Below are 27,360 nucleotides of genomic sequence, written 5' to 3' on the forward strand. Positions count from 1 at the left end.
ACTCTTTAGTTGGCAACAAGCTTGGGTTATTTACAGCGCCTCTGTCAGCTGCACACTCGAGGCGCGACAGAATTAAATGAATGCTGCAAATTGTATGCACAACTAATGTACAACTTTGTCAAGTGGCAGTAACAGAGCCAGAGATAGAAACAGAGAACAAGAGAGAGAGAGAGAGAGAGAGACAGTTGCCAGTTGGTGCCGAGTCGTTTGGCTGCCTGCTAATTGTGCGCACTGAAAGCATTCGAAAGTTGCCCCCGATTCGTGGAGCCAGCTGAACAAGCTGCGCGCAATTTGTTGCTGAATGCATTTAGGCAACGGCTCAATGTTGCATAAATATCAATGGGGCACAGACACCAGAGCACTACGACTCGCAAATTGCCGTGACAAACAGCACGTAAAATATTAACAAAAAAAAATATATATTTATATATATACTAGATGTTCTCCCTTTTCATACTGTGCCACAGAGACAGCAAAGTAATTTAAAGCAAGAAATTCATGCGGCTCGAAAAACTTAAAATTCTACAGACTGTAGACAATTTCACATTTTGACAAATTACTTCTAGGAAATGAGCAAAGTCGAGTCAAAAGATTAGTTATGTAGAAAGTTTTGCTCTTTCATAGACAAACTCAAACGAATTTGAGAGGATTTAACTATTTAATCTGAACTCTTTTTGGTAGATTTGTTTGATAGTTATTTAAAAACTCTTGAATTTCTGCATAAGACTCTTGATTTAGAGAGTGATGCACTGCAGAGAAGAGAGCTACTGTGACCTAGGCTTAACTCTGATGTTTGAGTTGTAGAGGCTAGTGCTAAACTGACCTCCTTCTCTGAGAATATTAACACTAGAAGAAGCAGATGATTGAGCTACTGCATTCCATGCTTTACTCTGAGAGCTAAAAGCAGCTCAAACAGCTAGTTTTCTTATATACTCAATTTAAGGCGTATTGATCTCTTTCTTTGAGTATGAAAACCCTAGATAAAAGTTTGTTACAGTGACCCGAAGAATCAAATATGAGCAAGCTTCAATAAGAAGTGTTAAACGAATCTCTTCAAAGAATAATGTCTTTTACTTCAAATATTCATCTAATGAAAACATTCTTCTTCATATAGACATATCTATTGATGCTCTCTCGGAGTTCAGTTGAACTTGCAAATAAAGAGATCCATATGATGTGGCCGTTAATATAATACTCTTATTTAAACACTATGAAAATATGACTGAAATATAAAATTATGATCGTCATATAACTACTGCTTCATATAACTACTCTTCAAATATAACTATTGCTGCAAGCAGACTTAACTTGATCGTATTCATAATATCTGCTCCAGTCTGTAGCATATAATACACACAAATGTAATACCCCCTTCCCATACATACATATATATTGTAGCATAAAATTAGTTGATTCGCTGCAAAAGTTGAGCTGGCAAAAAGTTGTGGCAAATTGTGTAAATTGCTGAAATTAATTCCAAATTGATGACACCGTGTCAAAGCCCAAGCATCAAGTTGTGTGACGTGCCTGGGTTGACAACACAGTCCGAGCCCCGTCAGCACCAGCCGCACCACCGCCACCAACAACGACGGTGGCCATCTCTGCCCCAAGACCTTGGCAGCCCGTGCCACTTGACCGTCAGCTGCGTCGTGCTGCGGCCTGTTGCAATTTGAAAATAGTTTGCTAAAGGGTATGCAAATTTGTCACCAATGCACATAACGGGTGACACTTTGATAGATGCAACTCTTAGAGTTGATAAGAACTGGATCTATGTATGTCTCTCTGTTTTCTCCCTCTGCTGTCAGCCTTAGAGTAATAATATATTGTCATCTGACAAGTTCCTTCCATAGCTTCTATTACACTTATATATAGTTCTACAGTTAGGGTATCTATTCTCCTACTTCGGACAGAGCACGCTTGTTTTTCCAAGATCTCTTTCTGTTCTCTCTTGTGGGCTTAAACACTTTGAATGCTTGAGCTTAAAATATACGAGAGACATGTACACAGGAAAAGATATCTATATATGTATGAGTGTGTGTGTGTGTCTGTGAGAGAGAGAGGGGACAAGGGGATGTCGACTTGATGGCATCCTTCACAATTACAGCAGCCCAGTCCGACGTTGTTGTACGTGTACGTGTGGACAATGCTTGTGGCTTGTTGCAGTCACTTGCTTGCTGCATGTGCGGCAAGGCGTGCAGCAGGAAGTCGTCCTCGAATGCTCAGCTCATGTCGCCCGGCTTTATTGTCAAAGTTGTTTTTGCCAGCACTTTCATAGCACCGCACGCCCCGATTCGCGCCACGCCCCTCGAGTGCGTCGTCTTAAGCCATCGGCCCATTCGTCTTCCACTCGTGTTGCATGTAAGGCGACTACTGTGAACTGCTGTGGCTGCCACCGATGCTCATCTTATGAGTGATTGCCTTTGGTAACGCAGCCGGACGCACGTAGCCGGACTCACTCCAGCTCAACTTTGAAGTATGTGCAGTACCGACTGCCAAATTAAAAAAAAAAAAGTGAACAAAAAAAACAAACAAAATAAAATCGAACAAGTCAAAACTTGTTTGCCTTTCGACAGGCAAAGAGCCAAATTGATAGATAGCTCAAAATGCAATTAACAAATCCCAACCGGATTCGCTCTCCTGCTGCTCTGTGGCCATTTCGCGCTTCATTAGCTGCACAACAACAACAACGATGTGAAAACAATAAAAATGTAACAGAATACCCTGAAGCACTGTTGCCCCACCTACCACCACCCACCTCCCACCTACGCCCCTTTCATGCAGCCAATTATGCAATTCTGTTTTCCTAGCAAAAAGCTTTCTATTCTTTTGGCGCGTTCTGCCAGCTGCTTGCAATCAATAAATATTACTACAACTGTTCAAATAAACTTTCGCCTGCAGTTCCTTTGTTAATACCCTGTATGGCAAATGCAGAGATTGAGTGGATTAGTTAGCTAAGGAAGTTTGAACAAACTTTTGATTGATATTGTTGCATGATATTACAAGTCGAAATATTGTATAGATTGTATTTCATTCCATATATTTTGTGTGACAATTTATGTATATAAATCTAAAATACATACATACATACCTCTTGGAAATTAGACATCTACAATTCCTACTTTATTTTCTGAGTAAATTCACACAATTCCCAAACTTGCCGAGCACTTTGGAGCTATATACATTTTAAGCTTTTATTGAATAGAAAGTGCTTCGCTCTAATTCAAAAGCAACATATCAAAATTACATTTGTCCGCCACATGGTCGACCAGACATTGATTTGATTCAGTTACCCGCAGTTTCTGTGCGAATCGGGCCACACACATATAGCACAATCATAAAAGCTTTGGACACCCTCTTCAATGCTGTCCAAATGAATGGAGCAAAGTTTTCGACAGTTCTCACACAACCCAGTTCTGTGCGACCTCGCCCCGTTCAATTGGCAAAACTAAGACACGTAATTACTGCAGCGTACTCCATTTCTGATATACCCTGTATACAAGCAGATGAGCGAAGGATTACTTGACTATTTATACTAATTTCGTGAGAAGTGTGCTTATGCATATATTATTCAATTTGGCTAAAAGAGAGTATATTATTTGATATAAAAGCATTGAAAGAAATTATTGTTGTGAAATAAATTTAAAAAAAAAAAATATAAATAAATAAATAAATAAATAATTAAAAATCATCTATCAGAGAATCATTTTGGGTTGAGGATTTAAACTACCTATTATTATAATATTATGGAAAATATTGTAAGGAAATTAAATTACCACTTATACATTGCCCATATTTATTGCACATTAGGAAGAATAAAACAGAGTTAAATAATAGAATGTATAAGAATGATATAGATAATGTTTCAAAATAACGGATAAGGCTGAAAACTGAAGGCAACTGTTTACTGATAAAGCGCTGTGTATCTAATTTGCTCTTGACAGTTGAATTTATTTCTTCTATTAAATACTTTGCCTTGGCACTAATTGACGATAATTACAAATAGCAAATTTAAGCTTTGAAATCAGTACTTCTTTCATTTCATTTATATGTATCATTGTGCTCATACCTTGTATAAGATATATTATCCATATATAATCAACAGCTTTATAAACAAACCAAAAACTCCATCTATAGCTGCAATACAGAAAATTTCTTTACTTGACCCACAAATCAATGGATATGCTCTCAACTTCAGCTGGGACTCCAATCTAAATGCCAGTCAAGTCCTTGAACTGTTTTTAATTGTGAATTCTCTCTGCATTGGCTTCTCATGCAGCACACAAACAATTGCACACATGCTAGAAAATGGCCAAGCATCTATTCACCTTGCCATCACACATTCCTGACCAGCTTTGGGGCAACATCACCTGCTGGGGATTGTCGCCTTTCGCCTTTCGCTTTTGGGTTTTTGGTTTTTGGTTTCTGCGTTTTTGGTATTTTGGCATTTTGGCCGCAACCGCAGCTCATTTCGTTTTAAATTTAATTAAAGAAAACTTTTGGCCAACGCAGAAGCAGCAGCAGCAGCAGCAGCAGCAGCAGCAGCAGTAGCAGCCGCAGCAGAGAATGTGGCAATGGCAACTGCAACTTTTTCAAAGTAATTGTGGCAACTTCTCCCCCGGCTTTGGCTGCCAACTTGCAACTTGGCACATTTTCGTGCAGAACTTGAGTCATTTCTGTTGGGCTGCTCGGAAAGTTTATTAGCACAATGAAGTGCTGGACTTGGTAATCTGCGCGTGGCACATACTTTAGCTGGGTGTTAGGCAACATTTTATTCAGTTAATAAATTACAAAGTTAAGCAGCTGCTGGAGCTCGTCTGTAAAAGAGTTTGACTTAAATATATGTATATCTGTTTATCCGTTCACAGCAAATCACGATTGGCATCCACTCGGGCGAGGTGGTCACCGGCGTCATCGGCAACCGAGTGCCCAGATACTGCCTCTTTGGCAACACGGTCAACCTGACGAGTCGCACCGAGACAACCGGCGTGCCCGGCCGCATCAACATCAGCGAGGACACCTATCGGTGAGTGCCAACAGACTGTGCAAATACTGTATAATTAGCTAAGTGGCGGGTGGGTTTGGTTCGGTGGTGGGTCCTGGACATCCTGGACATCCTGGGCGGCAGCATAGGCCTCAATGGCCGCCTGCTTGGCCTCGCCAATGTTGACGCCATCGCCATCGCCTGCGGTGGCCACAAAGGCGGCGACAGCTGCCTTCTCCGCATCGCTGACAGCCTCCAGCAGCTGCACATGATTGTCGCTCTCGTCCTCGCTCTCGGTGCCGCTGCTGATGGTCTCCAGCCGCTGCATGGCATTTGTCAGCCGCTGCACGGGCTTCTCCGGCGGCTGCAGCTGCGCTCCGTCCAGCTCCTCGGTGAGGTCAATGTAGCGCTGCAGGCGCTTGGGCAGCCGCAGCGTATCGATGCCGTTTGGCAGCTGATTGTGCTCGCGCAGCACATCCCGAATGCGGCAGCTAGGCGACAGAGCAAAGAAATTTGGTAATATAACTAATATTTGACTTTGACTCTATGTTAGCTGAGTAACAGACAGACGACATATCTCTTGGGCGAATCTGTGGAGCATAGCTAGTTAGCTGCCTTCAGCAACTTTCTCTGCGGCGCTTCGCTTGCCTGTCAATCTCGACCAGCTATTTCATAAATTAATTTAAGTTTCACATAATAAGCTGCTATAACGAAATAAAGTAGAAAGAGCTAAAAAATCAGCCAAGAAAAAAAGGAGAGCCGAGCGGAGCTCAGCAAAGTTCATGTGCTTAAAACTTTTGTTGTAAGAAAATTTCTATAAACTTTACTTTCGCACAAAGTTGCGTCTCTCTTCACTTTCCTTTTTTTTTGCGGCATTGGAATGAGAAAAGACCAAAATGACTAGCGGATGCTCTATACCATTTTTTCCGGGAATTTTTGCACATTTTTTAGCTACAATTTTGCTGATATTTTGACTCTAAATAATATACCCTATTATTTATTTATTAACTTAACAAAAACAAAATTCGTTTGATAGTTTTACTGTCGAGTCGTAAGCTGATGCCTATATAATAGAGTATTATATACTTTATATGCTCTACAAATATCTTTCTATTTTTAATATACTCTATATAATTTTTGTAGTTAGTCGAATCTAGACAGACTTGCTCGCTTTGCAGGGTATACGGCAGCAACTGAGCGAGAGAAGTTCGAGTGGCGGAAATGGTGTGTAGATTTTTCTCGCTTGCCTCTCTTGTTCGCATACTTTTTCACTTTCCCCACTTGATTCGCGCGCAATCAAGCGTCTTTTTTGAGGCATAGTGAAAGCTGCTTTCGAGGCGGCCAAAGGAAACTTACTGAGCCTTGCTTGAGTGCGTGTATATGCGTGTGTGTGTGTGTGTGTGTGTGAGTGGGCTTTGCTGAGGCAATTGCGAAATACTCTGTGCGAAATGCAAACACTTGAGTAACAACAACAAAAATTGGCATCATAAAACGAGGCGACGCCAGCCTTAGAATATGCTAATCTCTCGCTTAAGCTGCCCGCCTCAGTCAGCTGGGAGTAACTTTTTATGTAGCCGTTAATTTGCGTTGTCAACATTATTTACAGCTGTAAATTATGGCCTTCTTTTGTTCCGGCCACATCAATGAAGCGTGTCGTCAAGCAGCTGCAGCTAAACGTTTACGACAATGATGGGGGACTGGGACTGGAATGCGCTTAGTGGCCCATAGTCACATTAATAAGGCCTTAATTGAACTCAAACAGTCGATGGATGAGTAGTTAAGCTGTCGCAGAGAAATGCATAAATCGCACGTCAAGCGCCAGCCGCAGGCATTGAAATTGAAATCTGTTTCACAAATGCGGTCGCGCAATGAAATGCCTGCATATATATTGATTGCTGAATATAATATGTATGTAGCGCACATATGGACTCAATATGTATTCACCAGCCATACATACATACATACATATATGCTAGTCCAGTTGCAAGAGCGCAGTTTCCCAGCACAAACATTGGCCAAGGAAAAATAAATAGCTGAAGTAAAATGCAAACAGATTGGATATACATATATGTATTTTTTTAAGAAATATATGCACTAGAGATACCCTGTAATGCAGCTGGAATTGATAATTGTGAACGAGTCTTTTATTGGTAAAAAATTTTTCTTTGCAGAAGAGAATTTTTAAAAGTTTTTTTTCCCTCAATTTTTCATATAAGTGAAAAAACGAAAAATTCAGCTAAGATCTAAGACAAGAAAAAAAGACTAAGTGAAATAATATTGCTCTATTGTTTAGCAAAATATAAAAGTATATAGTAAAATATATTTTAAGCAATCCCATTCCCCTCATAAAGTTGGAAGCTCATTAGCAAAAACTCTCATAAAACTAGTTTCTAAAATATAAATAAAATATGCAAATATGCATCTAGTTCTATATACTATAAATATACTAAACACCCGCTAGCATCACACTTGACTTACAGGGTATTTAAGCACACACACACACACACACACACAAGTACAAATGGCCTGTGTGGGTGAGTCAAAGTCGTTGCGATTTTTATGTGACACGTGAGTTGGCAAATGGCAAACATGCGAGGCAAATAGAAAAAAGTTGGGGTCAATGCGTGCGGCCCCTGCCACACGGCCACAAGCCGCAGCCAAATCGGAGCACAAAGTGGAAAAGCCACAGCAAAGTTCTTTGTAGGCAACTTATCAAATTAGTAAATAGCTTGACAGCTTATCGATTAAAGTGCTGACTGCTAATCAAATTTGTACGAAATTCAATTAAATTTGGCCAACAGCTGTTGACTGAAACACAAGTCGGCCTGAAACGGCGCCAAAGTTGAGAGCTGGCTAAGGCCTCGAGATTGACATAATAGTCAAAGGGAGAGGCAAGGCGCCCAACCCCCTAAAGCCATGTCATTAAAGCGACACAGAACCCAAGTAAAACAAAGAGCAGCCAAATTTAAGGCCAGTTGGCAGGCGCAACAGCAACAGCAACAACAACAGCAACAGCAACAGAGGAGCGTCAACAAAATGCTTTGTCAAACTGTCTGTCAATCAGACAGAGCCAAGCGCCGCTGCCGCTGCTGCGACTTTTGTACTTATTAAATTTTCCGGGCTTATCGTCGAGCTGAGAGTGTGGAGCGCCAGCAGCAGCAGCAGCAGCAGCAATCTCAGCCAAAGTAATTGAATAAAAAACAAAGTTGAACTCGGCTGCCAAACGCCAGCCTCGCCTGTCGCCTTTCGCCTGTCGCCTGTCAAGCCCGCCTGACCCAGCAGCTATCCTTTCAGCTGGAGGACATCAAAGACGAGTGGACAGTCGTAGTCACAGCCCTATGCCCCTATGCGGAACAAAGTTCGCTTTCAGCTCCCAGTTGATAATTACCGGCACAAATGTCGCAGCATCGGCACACCATAGACCTGTTCCTTGCCCACGATTTTGTCCATTAGAAGTCGTCCATAGCGCTCGAAGAACATTTCCCGGCGTGTTCCGTACACCATGGGCTGCAAAGAGAGATGGGGGGGGGGGGGGGGACAAGTTAAAAGTGAGCAAGCAGCACGGTTGGCCGATAAACGCAGAGAGCTCTGGCTGCCCGCATCTGGCCACATTTCATCTGTCAAACCGAATAAACAGACAAACAACTCCCAGAACAGTTCCCAGAAAGAGTTTTCACTTGAGTTGCGGCAACGGATATTTCTTGAATCTTGATAGACCTAAGACTGTATTACATGTGGAATAATATTAAATATGTTAAATGAATTTTGAATTTTATATAAATATTTATAATATTATTATAAAATATTATTATTTTAAATTATGAATATTTGCATTAAATTATTTATAAATAGAGCACAAAATATAAAATTAATATTTACTTTTTGCATGCCTTATTTATAATATTTAAAATATTATTATAAAATATTATTATTTTAAATTATGAATATTTGCATTAAATTATTTATATATAAAGCTCAAAATATATAATTATTATTTACTTTTTGCATGCATTATTTAATTAATATTAATTATATTGACCTTCTTTAATTAGTATTGCCTATCTGCAGTAAATTATTTATATTAATATATGAAATTCCAAGTATATAAATAACATTTACTATTTGTATTAATTAATCAATTAACATTTACTATATAGACATTTTTTGAATGATATTGACTATTGGCATTAAATATTTATATTAATGTTATTTTATTAATATATACTATATGTATATATTTGCACCAATGTTGCTTAGCCAAAAACTTTTCCAAATCTCAAAGAAACTCTTTCTGGGAACATTCACAGTGAAGTCGGCAGAGCACACGAATGGCGTGTGTCAGGTGAATGTTTGTTTGCTACTCACCTTGAAAGGCATTTCAATCATGGGCACATTGCGCATCAGTATCTGGAGACAGAGCACCAGCTCGTAGCTATAATTGCGTCCATTCTCGATGAGCTTGTCGAGCAGCGCAATTATCACGGAGGTGCCGCCGTCGGGTGGCTGTGGTGCGGCGCCGTATCTGAAATGAAAGACGGGCCACGGGTCACGGGTTACGGGTCACAGTTGTGGTTTACGTGCAATGTGCTGGGTGCACGTAGTTGGTTAGCCGGCGCAAATGCTTGCGGTTCTTAGCTGTAATTTGTTGACGACGTTGCTCACGCTGCACCAACAGCACAATGCAGCTGCAATAAATCGGCGAGGCTAGCGGCAGGAAAGGGGGCGATAAAGCTTTGAAGCGCTGATAAACAGTATGTGCTAATGAAATAATGAACAGAACACGGTTCGCGGTCATGTAGTCGACGTCCTGTCATATCCATACACACACACACACACACACACACACACACATACACAAACATGCGTGTGGTAAATTGCAAATGAAGTGCAAATGCGGCATGCGGAAGCAGCCGAGGCTGTGGCAGCAGCAGCAGCAGTTGCCAGCTGGCAGCTGGCAGCAAACGGCAAATGTTTAATGGCGAAGGGCATCAGGGCTCTGTCACATTTTAAATTGAAAATGTTTGTCAAAATGTCTCAGTCGTTGCTTCGAATCTTCTATTTGCATTTCCCTCTGATAAGCAGCGTAATGTATATTTAAGTACTTAGACAGAAAATGAAGAAAAAAAAAATGTTATATATAAAAAAATGAAAGAAAATCTCAGAATAATTTTATAAAATTGAAGACGACAAAAAGCAAACTTATAATAGAGTTCAAATAAAAATATATATTTACTATATATATAACAACCTTATAAGTTTCTTCTTTAAGACAAATTTGCTTTACTTTTCTTTAAGTGTAAAAATAACACATTTATGGCATTAACTACATGTTCTTATCAACACACACATATATTCACACACTTATACCACATCACAGACACACACACTCACACACAGCAAGGTACTATGATCATGAATATTTGAAAATTTATGCAGGTGCGCGGCAAAACGTAGTTGAATGGCGCCATTTTGCATATTTCATGGCCAATTTCAATTGAAAATGCAACAAAGCGAAAAGCCAAACACAAATGAAATCGAAACCCGCAAATAATGACCGCATCATCAGCGAAATCAATCGAGAATCGAAACAAAGCCACACAGAGCAACCCCTTAACAGTGCTTGCCATAATAAGCCAGCCAGCTCTCCAGAGCTGAATGCAGTCTGAGACGGTGCTTTAGCATCTATTTATATTATGAATAAGTGCTATGCTTAAGCATTTCCATTGAATGGAGAGAGAGAAATTGATAGGGAAATGGGAAGAGTAGTCAGCGTAAAAGAGAGCTCAATCAATGGATGCTTAGTCTAGAATACGGGAAGGTAGATAGTGCATGGTGAATATTAATATTTGCTCTGGAGATTTTAATGAAATTTCCATAAAATTATAATTACTTTTAGTTAGAAAATAAACGAAATTACTACTACTACAACTAGTTTTAGCTATGCAGTCAACTAAATAATTTTATTTTATTTTCTTTATTGTTTTAATTTAAACTGTTTCGTCCTTCTTTAATTATAATAATTATTCGGTGCCCTTGAATAACCTTTTCTTTCACCTGCGTGAATCTGATTCTAAGAATCAATCCGTTCGTTATGCTGCCATTCCGTCCTTCCTTCTGTTTTATTGCTCTGTCCTATTTCAGCATTCGCTTTCTTTGCTGCAATTATCTGCCTTGCGCAGCCCATATAATATGATATGCAGACTCACAAAATCAAATACCTAATACCTTATCAACCATCTCGCAGAATATTACTAAGAGAAATTGATTTTTAACTGCGCTCAAAAGTATGCTATGAAAATGTTTCTGCTGTGCAATATGAAACTTGAGGGAAGCAAAAATTTCACAAACTGACTAACGATGAAGCGCTTACTCTACGACAGTTAATTCAAATGTCAAATTAGAAACCAACTATGGCTGCATCTATTATTATCGTCATTATCATAAGCATTATCATAGTTATTATCGTCGTTAGCATAACTTGCATTGCATTCACATTCATATCTAGAAATTGAAAATGTATTTATGCAGTGCCAAGGGATAACCTTGCCCTAATAACTATCGGTTCGCATAACTGAATTGAATCTGAATGGTCTGGAAGCTCTCTTGTTTGCAACGCTTTATGGCACTTGCTGAGAGCATTTGCATTTCGTGCAATTGGACATAAATTGTTATATCTAGTAGCCGGCTCTGATTTGATTGCAATCATTGCCTCTTTGCCTTTTGCCGCTTTAGCTCTTCGATTTTTGGCTGGCAATCAATATGCGCATACTTTTTGGCGCTGCATCAAGAAATGCAACGCGAGGCGCCTGTGCCAAAGGGCGGCGCTGAGCAATGGGGCGTGCCGTGGCAACAACAGCAACAATGTTTAGGAAACGGCCAACAACTTGGCCAATATCGAGTTATAAAACAATAAATTGCCAACCGCAACCAGAAACCAAAAACATAAAAAAAAGGAAAAACAGAAAGAAAGAAAAACTACGTAGAGCCAGCTCCAAGGACAACGTCTGTGCGGGCTAAAACTAGTTGAAACTGCAAGCGTTTACATATAAATTTTATGAATATTTCAATGATATTATTGTTGTTGTTATTGCTGCTGCTGCTGCTGCTGCTGCTGTTGAGTGCATGCTCGCAAGTTTGTGGCAGGCTGCTTGGCTTTGGCTGTAGTTGCGGCTGCCTCTTCTGCTGGCCATGAGACACAGCGGAGACGCCTTGTCATGCAAATTCGCTTTGGCAGCGACTTTCATATTTAATGTTAATATTTGCAGCTCGCTCAAGAGCCGTTACGCCTGTCAAGGGTGCCGCGCAGGCGGCGAAGGCGAAGGGGGCGTGCCATTGTCAGTTGTACCACTTGATTATGCTAAGCGCCGCATAGAGTTTTGTGTTGCATACATTATGATGACGCCGCCACTGCCATGGCATGCATATTTTTTGTGCTAATTGAAGTGTGCACCCAACCAGGCCGTATCCCCTCCCTTGCCACCCTCCCGGCTTACCTGAGCAGAATGAGCAGCAGTTCTGGAGCGTTTGCCTGCAGCGCAATGCGTAAAGGAGACGAACGTCCGCAGGACTCAATGGGCACATCAATGAATCTGCAAGAGAAAATGAAGTGAAACAGTTAGTTGACAATGTTACTAAGTGGATTCGTAGATTATTCTCTGACAGCAACTCAACCCTAATGCGTGCCACGCCCTGCTCTGTCCCTAACTACCAGCCAAATGGCTCCACTACATTAGCCCGAAGCAGAACGTTGCCAAAAGGAAATTAAGCTGCTGCCTGTTGCTGTCTACTGTCACAATTTGGGCACTTTTTGGGCTGCTCTCTTATGCGGCTGCGGTGGGCTTTACGAATGTAATCTAACATTGGGGCACTCTTCGGCAGGCACACAAGTCTCTCAGCTTGGAAAGTTATGTTTGCTCAAGTTCAGGAAATTTTCTCACAGACTCAACTGATTGCATTCGAAAACGCAGCTGGCATGTGTGTAGATAGACGAAACGTCTTTTGTGAGGAGGAAATTACTGGCAGAGTGCATGCAAGAACAAACTAAAAACAAGTTGAAGTTTATCCAATTGGACGCATAGTGGAACTGAATACGAAATATGATTTTGCTAACTACAAAATGCAAGTGAATTTGAACTTTATGGCTAAAGTTAAATTATGGCTCAAATTTCGATAAAAGTAACATATAATTATTAACACATTTTTATAAAAATAAATTAATCATCATTTGAAAGGGTATCTAATTTGCGCATATTGCTCTCGAACTTCCTAAATAGTTCTTTTGTTGGCTCTGGCGTAAGCCTGCTCTTAGAGTGCACAACTTCAATATTGCGTATACGCAGCGTTGTTAGAAGGCGTTTAGCTCCATTGAGACATTACCCTGTACAGCATATGCACTTGAAGCACTTTGCGGCACATGCGAGACAATGGCACACAGCTGTGTATCTGTGTGTGTGTGTGTGTGTGTGTGCGGCATTTTGTGTGCTGCTGTTGGCTTTTATGTCTGCGTATAAAAGTGGGCCCAAAACCACAATAAAGCGACAGCAGCCCGCATGCAGGTGATATACTGACACTGACACACACACACACACACACACACACACACACACGCACACACACGCTGCTGTTACGCAGTTGATAAGCGCATTTGCTTATTTTACATTGCCAGTGCTGTAAAGTCCTATGCAAATTAATTTACAGCTAAGCACAAAATAACAAAAGTCCAGTTTGCCTATCAAATTTGTGGTCTTTTAGCACGTTTATGATAACGGAATTACAATTTACATTTATAGTGCACAATAAACTTTAAAAGCAACAGCACTTTAAACTGTGAATATGATGCTTTATACACACAGATATATGAGCGTAATTAAACGGTGACTGCAGAGGCTATTTACATGGTTAGCTTGATATGATTTCTTTATGGCACATACCCTGGTGGCTCTTACTGCTCCCAGTTACCAGCATTCGTTTAAGTAACGTTCGATTTAAGGCTTGTCTGTTTTTCTCTTTGAGCTTACAAAATCAAAAGCATTAAATTTGTAGCCAAATTTTGCAATTTCGATTTGAAATATCAAAGTTTGTTCGTCTTCCTTTACGCTTAAGCTGAGGCAATAATTACTGTTTAGCTACTTTTAGCTCTATGGCTATTTTTAGCTTCTTTAACTATTTTCACACATTTTGCTCTGAGCGAACTCTGCCTTCAAGCGCTGAACATGAAAACAACTTTCATTCATGTGATGGGCCTACGTTGCGTATACTTAACCGCTGCTGTGCTTAGAACTTTAAGCTCGGCCAAAAATTAAACAATTTCTATAGCCGCAGTAATCTCTTTATGATATATATACACAGATTTTTGTCTGTATATATATATATCTGTGTATATATATATAGATTTATGCTCTAAATAAAATTCTTGTTATTACCAGCATTTGATGTTAGTTTGTGACGCTGATTTGTGCAACTTTAGCGACACTCAACAGCAATGTGTATTGGCTTTTACTGTTACTCACACACACACACACGCACACATGCATATAGCCAGCTATTAATGCTTATTCATTTGTGTTAATGTTTGGCTGAAGAGAACACAGTTTAAGCTCGGGCGGGAGGGCAGCATAAATGTTCTTATGTTTGTCACACACTGCTCCCTCTCTCTCCCACTCCCTCTCTCACTCTGTGTGGGCGTGTGTGCATCAACACTTGAGTGTTGGCTATGTGCGCTTATTACACGCATTTTTGACTTTAATCCTCCAGAGTGCTGGCAAACAAAGCCAAAATAACAAAAGGTTTACATTGCTGCCAGTTGGTTTGCAGCTTATCGCAGTCACCAACACACACACGCACTCACACACACACACATGTACATAAATCTGTGGCAACTAAGAAACGACGACAAAAAAAAAGCAAGCAAACAAACAGGGAATGCGAGAGACAGCAAGTTGAGCTCGTGTTAGAAGCGAAAATCTTAATTATACATGACACCAACAGCAGCCCAGGCGAGTTTCAGATTGAAAGCCGCAGCGACCATTGTTCAAATAAATGACAGTGTGTGCGTGTCTACATATATGTACATGTATATGTGTGCGCGCTGGTAAAGTGTCGCCATCTTTTACTCAATTACGGCGACAAACACGCGCCGAGCGCTCAAACAATGCAGCATGTATTAATTTAATTAAAATCCTTTTTATTTGTAATTTTCTCTCGCTTTCCCACCTCCCAGGCGGCAACAGGCAGCTCCTTTGTTTGCCCGCCTTCCAAGGCACACAGACTCATTAAATTTGCCTCAATTTTTCAGGCTTTATCAGCAGCGATACCGTTCTGGCATTCAGCATCAATTAGTGAATCAATTGAATTCTTACTTAATTACAAGTAATTCTCTAAATTTCTATTGTATTCCGGTACTGTCTATACATATAGGATGTACCTTTGAGTGTAAAGGGTTTTGGCTGTTTTTCAATTAACCTGCGTTAAACTTGACAAAACAAAAAACAAAAGAAAACAGAACAAAAATAGACTTTGGCACACACGACTTGAAAACTAGTTTCGCTGGCTGCCTTCAGGCACTCGAGCTGAACAGCAATAACATCCGACTACACACAACACAACAAGCAACAAAACATTGTTGCCATTGTCAACTTGAAAGTCATTCCTCGAGCGGTTGTGGCATTTAGAGTTACGTGGAAAGTTTTCATTACTTTCCATCCAATATGCAGCTGAGCTGTATATAAAGAACTTTGGTCCACTCTAGGCTGGCTCTGGATAAATTGCTTTCAGTCAAAAGTTAAATTATAATTAAAAAACGAGTCTACACTCTGGCCTAATAGATAAGAGATAAATTACGCCACGCCCCATTGCAGCACTGTTAAATGGGAAATTTATGATGCCAAATTGAAGATTTTTTGTGTACTGCCATCAATTAATAAAAAGTCACGAAGCGAAAGCTTTTCGACTCATTGAAATTGCTTTTTCTCTAGAGTATTTCCCATTCGATTGAAGCCAACTGCAGAGCACACACATACATACATATACATTTACGTTCTGCTCTTTGCCAGCCATAAATTTGGCGAGAGCTGTCAGCTTACCTGAGCTGGCGCTCCTGCTCGAAGCGCGGTATCCATACGGGCAGCGTCAGTTGTTCGCGTGTGGCATGCTTCAGGAAGTAGACCATGGCACGCACATTCTCGTTCTGTTCAGCAAAGGGAAAGATATGAAGTATATATGTATATATATATATATATATATATATATATATATATATATATGCATAGGTATATGTGCTCTAAGTGCCTACCTGATCCTGAAAATCGCTGCGCCAGCCGGCTATAAAGTGTGGTGCGTGTGGTCCAAAGAGAGCGCCCAGAAAGATGCGCTCGAACGTCTTCTCACACTCAAAAATCGACACTGTGGAGCAGCAAGAGAGGCAATTAGAACATTCATACATACACGAGCTGCAGCACATGCCAACTCCCTCAAAAAAAAAAAAAAAAAAAACAGAAAAGAGCCAATTACCCAGCTGCACTTGTTGCCAGCTTGCCCCTTCGGCACCCTTTTACAGTTATTCCGGCTGCCACAAAATGGAGTCGCAACGGAAATAGTGAAACGGAAGCTTGCAAAATGTCAGCAGCCAAAAAACCAAAAAACCAAAAAAAAAAAGTAACTGAAAACAGAATTTTGTGTGTAAAAGCGAGCACAGGTCTCGAGTTAACTGGGCTAAGAGCGGGCCGCATTGCACGCAGGCGAGGCGAAGGACTGTTGGCAACATTTTGACTGCTGTTGCATGCCACAAAAAAGCATGTGAGGTGTGTGTCGCTGGCGAGTGCAGCACTAGCAAATACCCTGTATGCGAAACGTAAATGATGTGGTACTTGAAAGTATTCTCTCTTCAATTAGAAAACTAGCAAATGCTCTATGTTAACTAAACTGTGATCTATGAGCATGATGGACTAAATAGTGCAGGCTATATAGCTGCTTAGCTTGCAGATATCCTCTCTTCTCCTCTCTCCCTGAAGCAACATTCGATCTACCTTACCTAAAACATTATTTTAGCAATACTCATGACATGATAGGTAAAGAAACGCAAGTTTTAACGCTTGCCAAAAGCTAGACACACACACAAACACACACAGCCACACACACACAGCAGTTGGCCTGAAGCCTTGGCATACCATTAATTCCGCTCGTCTTCGGGCTGTCAAGTTTAACGCAGCATTTTAATTGGAGAAAACACACACACACATGCACACGCACACACACACACAGACACCTATCCACATAGTCAGGCGCGCAGCCTCTGGAGGCATGGCCCAAATAACTTGCAACACTTTAAGGCACTTTACAAGTTTTACGATGCAACAAGCAAACAAGCAGCAGCAGCAGGAGCGGGAGCAGGAACAGGGAGCAGGAGCAGGGAGCAGGAGCAGCCGCATTAGCAACACCTTTGTATCAACTTAACGTAATTCCGGCTCGCAATTAGCAAAAACACGTGATTAAATGAGATTCGCCTGCTTATGTGCGAGCTCCATAATCTGATGCGACGACATAAAATTCATTAAAATATGCAAAATAAAAGGCCAGACCCCAAAGCAAGCCACACCCCACACACACACACATATGCATATGTACGTATTAAATTATTAAGTTTGTGCCTTTGACTTACCCAGAAGTTGAACCACAACCTCAGAATCGCGTACACCCCAATCCCAACAGGTGCGCAGCGCAATATACAAAATGTTGTGATATTTTCCCATGAGGCAGACCTGCAAAAAGGACACGTTTACATATTCTTCTAAAAGTAACAAAGTTTGTTTTTTTGTTGTTGTCTTTTCACATAGAGTGCATTTAAATTTAAATGAAATTCGAGCCAAGCTTTCGGACCATGTGCCGCAAATTACGCTGGCATTAGGATGGGACTTAAGAGCTAAGCATTAATCTCAGCTATGTGCATGGGTCTGACATAATACCGGGTCTTACAGGAAACATATACCTCAGCTACCTGAGATTATTGATTCTTCGTTATGTGCTATAAATTAGAAGCTTGCCAATAAATATGTAAATGCGTATTTTGGGTATTTAATGTCAAAGAAATTGTTTCAACTTTTTTTTACAATATTGGTAAAGGGAAGAGAAAATGCTAACTTTGGTCATCTGATAGCTCTTAAGAATGTTAAAATTGGTAAAGTTTTTGAACAGTGAACATATTTTCTAGAAAAGCTAATTTAGGTTCAAGTATTTTGGCTATAAAAGTATTACATTAATTTTTTAAAAAAGGCTGAAATACTTGAAGAGAAATACAAATACATCTAAATTTCTTTTAAGTTTCTCCTACATATTTACTTTCACTTGACCTTTTGGTCCTCTACATTGCAGATAGGCAGTTTGACATACTTAAACTTTTATTATAAAGTTACTATGTTGAACATACATCAGGACATATGAACAGTGAATCTTGACAAGTTTTATAGTGAAACAAATATCACAGAACTATAAAGCTATTACACTGCACATAAAAGTGAGAGAGACCCCTATAATCAAAATGGGAATCTAAGAGAAAAAAAAAACGAGATGTACATTAAAATATTGCCGAATGATTGTTGAATCTTACATTTCCATTGCTCTGCTTGGCCAGTCGATGGAACCGCAGGGCGGCTGTGACCGCAATGCTGGCCGCCTCATCGGTGGCCACATTCTGGCCATCGGCACAGCCCTTGACAATGGCGCTGAGGTGATCGAGGACGTCGCGACGCGACTGCCGGTCCTGGAGTCCGTTGCGGGTGATGTGCTCGAAGGTGTCGTTGAAGAAGCACTCGAAGATGTAGTCCATGACCAGTCGGCGTCGCGGCAGCTGTCCGTGGCGCTGGTAACTGGCTCGGCTGCTCGCCACCCGGGGCTGGCCGACCAATAGCCGGAAGCCAGACAAATGTTGCGGCAATGTCACCAGCCACAGCGAAGCCAATTGTCGTTTTAATTGACTTACGTACTGCTGCAATGCCAGCAGCAGCTGCAACAACATGTTAGCAAATCAAAACGGTTAATGTCGAACAAATGCAATTTCCGGCCAAGTTAATGGGTAAATTTTGAAAACACCAAAATACGTTAAACAAAGTTCGGCACACGGAAGTTGAATGAAAGCAAAACAACGCGGGCGACAGAGACGGACAACAGTTCGCTTCTAGGGGGTGAGCGGCACACACACATAGTGAGCGAGAGAGAGTGAGAGAGAGAGAGCGCGATTGTGTGTGAGCGTCAACTCTGCTGCTCTACGCGCTCTCTGCTCTCCTTATTGATTTTTTCATGCTGGCAACGATACGCGCAAAGAAAAACAAAAACAAAACGGCAAACGGTAAACGAAAACAATGCGTAAACAAACAACACTATTCACATTTTATTTGCATTTAATTAAGTCGGGGAAATAGCGTGCAATGAGCTGAATCAAGTTTTAATATATTCCACTTGTAATTTGTTGGGCTATATATCTGATTCTGAGCGAATTTCATGCAGCAACAGGTGGAACTTAAATTTTGCCTACTTTTGCAGTTTTCTGTCAACTTACATAACTTTCTGCTGCATTTAGCCAAATTATTTGCCGTTCTTCACTCTCAACACGCAACGTTCAATTCAATAATTCGAGCTGTTCAAACGCCGACAAGCAACTGAACAAAACAACATAACCAACAAATGCTCATATCAAATGCTCAGCTGTTTTTACCTGCTCGCCGCGCTCTGCCGCTCTGCTGCTTTCTCTCTCTCTCTCTCCCTCTCTCTTTATGTGGCCTGGCTCACCCACACGTACTTAAATTTCAGCTCGCTTTCACTCTCGCTCTCTCGCTCTCTTTTCTTTAAGGTTCGTTTATATTGAATTAAATTTTTTGAATCCCTTTCAAGTTTGAAACGAAGATTCCAATCGTCTTACTTATATGTATATAAGTAACTACAGTTGTGCAAAAATTCCTCTGAATGCCCACCCCCAATACATAATTTGTATGGAAATAGTTTTAATTGAAATGCGGTTTTTAAGAGTCATTTAAATGTTTTTTTTTTTTTTCTCAAAAATTTTTATGATATATGTTATGATATATGTTCGCAAAATATTTATGATATATGTTAATAAATTCAATTGAAATGCAGACAATTTTTTAATATATTTATTTATAGATATATTCAATATTTTTTTGCCCCTGTCTGGCTGGTAATTTGATTTATTTGCATATGTTAATTGAATTTCAGTTTCTCATTTTTTCACAATTTATTCGAGGTAAGGAGAGACGCTTCAATGTTATTTATTTGTGGCTCTGTTCATAATGTATCGTGATATATGCATATTCAGTGCCAGCATATCAATTACACAGCTTCCATATTCATATTGTATTCGCGCGATATCTTCAATATTTACGCAGCAAATTACACTCGATGCAAATTTGTGTTTTAATGAAGATATTAATTAAATCCAATCACAGTGGAGGGCCAGGCACGTGCAGCAATTCGTTACTACTGTCTGCTTGCATCTGGAGGCAGCTCCTTAATCGCTTAAATAAACAGAAGTTGATTAAGAATGGACGCTAGCTACAGTTGCATGACTGCTATAGACCCTGTAACACAGATTAACAGAGAGATTTATAAAAAAATAAATAAAATAATTAAACAAAAAGACAATATAGAAATATATTGTATATATTCAAGTTGAGGTACTACTATATACCCTGTAATCTAGTTTGAAGTGGTACGCAATTAAAATACTTATTATGAAGTAATTTTGAAAATCATTAATCATTCGTTGACAAATACTAAGATAATAAGAAGAAACATTACAATATACCCCACTCTTCACATCTCATGCATACAGGGTATGCGGCTGATAAAACTCTTACAATCTTACAATGTGCAGTCCATTAAAAAGCGCAAAGACATCAATTTCACCTGTGACTTTTATTATATTGTTCCACTTAAGGGCTGGCCCATCCATCCATCGAATATTCTGTCCGAAATGCAAACCGCGTATCGAACTGTAAAAAGCTGCCAAATAAATTGAATTAAATGTGCATGCAATCAGCCATTGAGCACTATAATCAAGTAGATGCAGCAAGGTAACCCACACACACACACACACACACATTCACACACTTACACACATTTGTTGTGTGAGGTATTCAAATAAATTGTGGTGCAACTGCACCAAAAACGGAAACGGAAATGCGACCACAACAAGCGCCACGTACGCCGCCAGACAAATTCGATATATGCAAATACAAAAAAAAGAGTAAAATAAAAGTAAAAACTGAGAGAGAAATGTATTGAAATCTGAAAAATTGAGCAGAAATGTGTGCGAAATAAATTCAATGGGAAAACACACAAAGCAGATATTTACATAAATTTGTGACAGGAAACAAATAAATTGCACTTGGCGACAGCAAAACTAGCGAAAATGTGCAAAGTTTTAGAGATTTCGGAATGAATTTATATATGCGACAATTTGCTTTGCTTTGGCAAGACACAAATATGAAAATTTATTTAAATTATTTCAAATGTTTAACGAGGACGACAGTATGTACGAAACTGAAATGTACTTTGACTTCAGTTGGCGAACTTTGCAAATTTCAGTCTGCTAATTCGTCACAACTTTTCCGAGAGGATAATTTGAGTCTTTATTAATTTCCTAATTAGTTTTTATGCAGTTGATTCCAATCTTACAGTCTCGTGCTTCATGTATAAGCATCTCTGTGCCATATGGGAACTTAGCAGCTCATTTACTTAACTCATTAACTCCTTAAATTCGTTTGCTAGTGTGAATATTCTACCTCAGCACTCATCAATTCGAATTTCGGTATTTTTCTCTCATACATGCAGATCTCTACTACATAATTAACAAATTTGTTTTTCTTCGAAATCAACTCTTCATCTCAAATGAACAACAACAGCTTTGAATATTCAATTTTAATGCCCTCAAATACTGCTTTACGTAAATAAATTTTAGTTTAATTCCAACGACCAGCATCTTCTATGTTGTGTTATGTTTTGTCGAATATAATAATAAACTTTAAGTTTTAATCACACTTTAAGCAATGAGTCAACCCTGAATCAATAACTTTTTGTGCTGCTCTGGCTGCAGCATTTAAGACTTTAAATATATATGTATATATATCGCAGTTGTATGTACATATATTAATAAAATATACACCATGCGTGCATGTATGTACATACATTCAATAGCAATAATTTTTCTTCTGCTTCTCAGCATTGTATAAAATGTGCGCGTAGTAAATTGTGAAGTACTTCCGAAATCATTTACCAACTATCTGCAATGGCCAGGACACGCTCAAGTGGCTTCAAGTGCTCATCTCTGTGTGTGTGTGTGGGGGGGGTGTGTGTGTGCGCCTTTGTGTGTGTCTCAATGTTGACATACATTAGCCAAGTGCTGGCAATAAATTGCAGACGATTTTAGCCGCCTCCAAGCTCAGTGGGCGTAGCCAATATGAAGTGTTCGCAATTTAAATCTCAGCAGGCGGCGAGTGCTGTGACTAGTTTTAAGCGAATGTCCCTAAATCATTTTCTTATCGCCAGTCAAAGTAAACTTTTGATTGGAATTTGTTATCTCTAACTCACTCCCTCTCCATCTCTTTCTCTCTCTCTCGCTCTTTGCAGCCTGCTGTGCCAGGAGATCAACCAGGATGATTCGTTTAATCTGGAATATCGCGGGCCGGTCATTATGAAAGGCAAGCCGACGCCAATGGACTGCTGGTTCCTGACACGTGCCAGCAGCGCCCTAAATGCCAGCAGCAGCGGCAACGGCAGCCTCGACTCGCCGCAGCTGCAGCCCACAACGCCGACGGCCACATCGCAGCGCCTGATGATGGGCTTGGGCCATGCCCCAGTCTCACGTACGTCCTCGGCGAGCGGCAGCGGTGGCGGTGCTGGCGGTGGCGGTGGTAGCGGCGGTGCAGCCGCAACGGGTCCTGTGGTGCCACCAGATGCATAGGAAATGCAAATAAACTGTAAATCTACGTGCAACTCCTTGACTTCACCAGCCAAGCGACTATCTAACTGAATGTGTACATGAGTATGCGTGTGTGTGTGTGTGTGTGTGTGTGTGTGTGTGTGTTGTGACTGAGCCACTTAACCACTTCATTTCAATGCATTTGTCCTCTGCGTGTGTGTGCATCTGTGTGTGACTGTTGCTGCTGCTGCTGCTGTGGCTGCGACTCAAGAAGCTGGCATCGGGATGTGCTGTAGACGGATCGCTGTGCAAGGTAATTTATGTTAATGCTCTAACAACTGTAACCACCACACAAGAGATATATGGAATAGGCGCCAGAGTCAATGGGTGGCGCTCGCACAAGCTAGTTTACAAATGATTTACAATTCTTCAGCGATTACGCTGCGTATACGTAATTTATGGGCATATTTACAGGGCTTATTTGTACTGCATGAATCAAAGGCGCCTATCTGGTTTACAAAATTAGCATTATGTATCATTTCTATGCCGGCGCACTCCGTGGCTGGGGCCATTAGTTAAAGTGTTATGCGATTGGCTGCCGGGCCATAAAAGCGAAGCACATCCTGTACAAGTTTTCATGCTGTTTGCCCAAACGCCGCCGCTTCTGCCGTAAACTAGATAAGTCCAAAACAACTCAATATAAAAGCCATAATATGGCAAACAGTTAAATATATATATATGTATTTGTATGTCTATCTCTGCCTTGCAGTGGCAGCTGCCGGGACCAAGGCACGACACGCTTCTCTCACATTTTGTAGCATACTTTGCGGAGCAGCCGAAAGGATTGTCAACAGCAACGAGCAAAATGTTTGCATTTATCTTGTCTGTGTGTGTCTGTGTGTGTGTATTTGTTTTTTGTTTACAAAAGTTCGGCTAGCCTCTTTCTGCGCCTGTGACTGCAAGCGTGCTGTATATACATACATATATATCTATACACTTAGGATATCAGCAGTAGACCACAACAAAATGAGCCTTGCCATGAGCTAGAAAGAAAGAGCACCAAAGTTTAGGAATTTAACACATATTTTCATATCAAATATTTGGCAGAAGCAAACAACCGCAGAAGCAGAAAGGCTGCCATGCGAGAAACAACAGAACAAAAAAATGTAAATTTGCGAGGGCTGCCCGATAACTTGCCAATTATAGAGTATAATTGCAATGCAAATAGCAAAGTTTGTCTAATTACCAAAACAGGGAGAGAGAGAGAGAGAGAGAAAGAGAGAGAGAGAGAGAGATAGAGAGAGAAAGAATTATAATGGAATGGTCTGAATACTTTTAAAGAAATTAATTTCTTTATAATATTTCAATTATCCGTTATGCTTTATCTCTAGAACTTTTTGGGCCCATCTTGGGACTTTCAAATTATATCAAAAATGCCAAAAGGCAATCAGTGAATTAGCTTAAAAGTGTCCCTTAAAAGAAATACTAAGTTTAATAGATCTTAAAGAAGTATCAACATCTTAAATATATTTTTAGAAGGTTATGATATTCATTATATTATCTATCTCTTTGCCAAATAAGGAAACCCATTTATTTTTAATAAAAAATCATATCACGTATCTAGCAAACAAACACAAATCAAATATGTTATTTATGCGTTAACAGACAAGTTAACAGCTATGTTAAAAGTGTGACAAATGGGTGCCTGGAAAATGTCGGCGACCCTCGCGCTGTCATGTAACTCAAGTTTATCTTCAAGCCAACAAAACTTTGTTAATGTATATGAGCATTGAGACACAGGCACAACAAATCGCATTAAACGCCCAACAGACGACCCATGCACACAGATACACAAATACACAAACACACAGATGCACAGATACATTGGCAAATACTGGCGACAGATTTGGCGAGAGTTGCTCATAGACTTGCATACGGATTTGCTTGGAGTGTGTTCGTGTGTGGGCGTGGCATTTTATATTGGCTCGCAATGTCTGTTTATGGCCTCGATATGGCGACATTATCGTTAAATGCCAACAATAACAATAACAATAATAGCAACAACAATGCAATTTGATGACTTGCAGGCTGGAAGGCATTTTGATGATGATGCCATACAAATGTGTGTGTGTGTGTGTGTGTGTGAGTGCCTTTAACGATGGCTCGTTAGAAATGGATTAACATTGATTAGTTGTCGCATTTTTCTGCCTCTTCTATATATATTTCATTTTACTAGCGCACAAACAATAATTAGAAGGGTAAAAGAAACGCTTGGTAAGCACATTTCACATAAATTATATAAATCACATTTCCCTCTCGGTCAGCAGCTCATTTACATTCATAACGAATGCAGGCAGCACAAAAGATTCAAATTAAGGTCTTTAGCCAGAAATGGGATTGGTTTTGGGCAAAGAAAGTTTTCAGCTGCGCAACGGCCTGATCTAACTTGGATTAGGCTGCAAATATAAGCCCTGGCATTTTCTTTTATTTAATATCGTAAGATATTCGATGCGTATACCGGCTATGTGTATAATTTCTAACGAGACTTTAATGTAATGCAAGCTGAAATTATGAGGAAAATCTGTTTTTAAACTTGAAGACGAAAGCTTTGAATGAATGATAGATTTATTGTAGATGTAACTGTTAAGAAATGCTTAAAGTAGATAAAGTAAGATTTTTCTGTACAAGAGCTACTTCCCTTTCCAAACCTCTTCTGATTGCTTAATTAAAATACTTGTTATATAGAGAAGGCCTCTAAAAGTAACTCTTTATTCTGTCATAAAATCATATCATATTTCTTTCTTCATCCAAACTTCAAACGTCTTTAATATTGGTAGGTATTCAATGGAAAATTTAACAGCTACAAAAACTTTTTGCTTAAAGAGTTTGTCTCTTTTGAGATGAGCATAATCGAATATACACCTGTTCGTTACTTAGGGAAACACGGCATAAGTAAGCTTGTCTATCCTGCAGGAAACCATATTAAATATGCTTCGTTGGCTGAAAATTCTCGCAACACTTTCGTCACGCTGCCTGCTCCGAGCATCCGGTTGCCCCCAGCTGCTGCTTGCTGTTCCCTTCTAATAACGGCACTTTTTTCATATTTTTTCTCTCTCTATATATATATATATATATATATCTGTATATATATTTGGCATCCGGTTTATTTGGCCAGGATGTTGGCTCGAGCTGTCCGCTTTTGGCCTCTTTAAATTTGAAGTCCTTCAATCCTTGTATTTTTTCGATGGGCCTTCGATATGAATGAATGCTGTCGGCCCTTGGACACCCCATTTCTGTAGATGTAATTAATTTAGCTGAATGCACTTACCTATTCAGCATTATTCATTCGCTTTGACTGCGCCCACCAAAAACACTCTAATGAGCTCTTAATTAGGTTTGCGCGTCTTCGAACCCCTTGCCCCTCCCTCATTTATAATCTTTTCACCTGTTTTCAAACATAAATACCTATACATATATATAGTAAAATTTCTTTACATTTCCGTGCTGAATACAGTTCATATAGCTACTGTACTCTAGCCTTTCTATATCTACTTTATTTTCCCTTTTTATTTTCGCGCACAATTTGGTTTGCTGTTCGCGTCGCTCACTTTTCAAATACCCAAATGCAAATCCCGAAACCAATCAAATAAATATTTGCCTAACTAAATACAACATCGTCTCGCGCAGCCTTCGCCGTATCCCGCCCATGATTCAAGGTCGAGCCATATAAAAAATTTAGTTCAAATTGCAAGTGACAGGCTAAGCGGCTGCCACTGCTGCTGATGCTGCTTATACTTCTGGTTCGTCCTCCAGTTCGAGTTGGGTTTTTCTCATTAAAAATTCATAAAGATGGAAATTATGATTGCGATGAGCCGCCAACGACAAAATGTCAGAGGCAATGCTGCCTCTGCCTTTCAGTGGGCCAGAGGCAGGTGGGAATCGCAGATGGCACACAACAACAACAGAAAATAATGAAAAATTGCCATTGAATAGCTACCCTAGCTAGCCTTAAATACCCTAGCATTCTTATGCAAATGTTTCACATGAATTTATAGTTGAATAAGCCGATCCTTGATTTCCACAATAAGCTCTATTTTTGCATGATTATTCCATATGTAAGCCTTGCAGATTTTCTACTGGGCATATTTTGAATGGAAGTCAAGGGAATTTAGTAGGCATGATTTACAACATTTTTATTACATTTCGAATCATGCCCCGTTTCTTCTATGTTTCGCCCATCCCGGCAAACAACTTGGCATAACTAATATGCCCTGCAGCAGCCTTAAGGCCAGAGGCTGAGCCAGATAATAATATGTCTAACGTTAATGCTGATGACAACGACTATGTCAATGATGATAATGTGCTCGGGCGCTTCATCCGGTGCGGCCCACTCGCAGGCGTGACTTTTTAGAGAAAAATTACGCATACGCCGTGTGTGCAATGCCAAAATATG

At 40.0% G+C, this 27,360-nt stretch overlaps 3 protein-coding genes across 5 annotated transcripts in view; 1 reads left to right on the forward strand and 2 right to left on the reverse strand.

Annotated features, from left to right (window-relative positions):
- Gycbeta100B (guanylate cyclase soluble subunit beta-1-like) overlaps positions 1–27,360 on the forward strand; it is a 59,853-nt gene that overhangs the window by 28,375 nt on the left and 4,118 nt on the right. Inside the window, exons 16-17 of the mRNA XM_018113113.3 lie at positions 4,866–5,023; positions 22,616–23,220. Coding sequence (XP_017968602.1) covers positions 4,866–5,023; positions 22,616–22,949 — 492 coding nt within the window. The 3' untranslated portion in view covers positions 22,950–23,220. The remainder of the gene's footprint in view (positions 1–4,865; positions 5,024–22,615; positions 23,221–27,360) is intronic.
- Positions 1–27,360, reverse strand: part of mesh (sushi domain containing 2 mesh) — an 85,334-nt gene that overhangs the window by 28,369 nt on the left and 29,605 nt on the right. Inside the window, exon 15 of one of the 2 annotated variants that reach the window (XM_089256269.1) lies at positions 23,035–23,062. The exons of the other annotated variant lie outside the window; for it this stretch is intronic. The gene's annotated coding sequence lies outside the window, so the exon portion shown is untranslated. Of the gene's footprint in view, positions 1–23,034; positions 23,063–27,360 lie in introns of those variants that run through there. 2 annotated transcript variants of the gene reach the window in all.
- stops (SOCS domain-containing protein stops) lies at positions 4,729–19,660 on the reverse strand. 2 transcript variants are annotated; one of them, XM_089256271.1, is made up of 9 exons: positions 19,530–19,660; positions 18,582–18,977; positions 17,637–17,736; positions 16,272–16,381; positions 16,063–16,166; positions 12,475–12,570; positions 9,347–9,503; positions 8,370–8,488; positions 4,729–5,472 (listed from the first exon to the last, which is right to left on the reverse strand). In XM_089256271.1, the coding sequence occupies exons 2-9, from the start codon at positions 18,798–18,800 to the stop codon at positions 5,058–5,060; spliced, it is 1,320 nt and encodes a 439-aa protein (XP_089112397.1). In that variant the 5' UTR covers positions 18,801–18,977; positions 19,530–19,660; the 3' UTR covers positions 4,729–5,057. The 2 variants fall into 2 exon arrangements, with proteins under 2 accessions (XP_089112397.1, XP_017968604.1); XM_018113115.3 differs by lacking the exon at positions 19,530–19,660 and having other exon boundaries at positions 18,582–19,131.

This window comes from Drosophila navojoa, chromosome 2 (assembly GCF_054131105.1).
Source record: "Drosophila navojoa isolate 15081-1374.11 chromosome 2, UAZ_NAV_1.0, whole genome shotgun sequence".
NCBI lineage: Eukaryota > Metazoa > Arthropoda > Insecta > Diptera > Drosophilidae > Drosophila > Drosophila navojoa.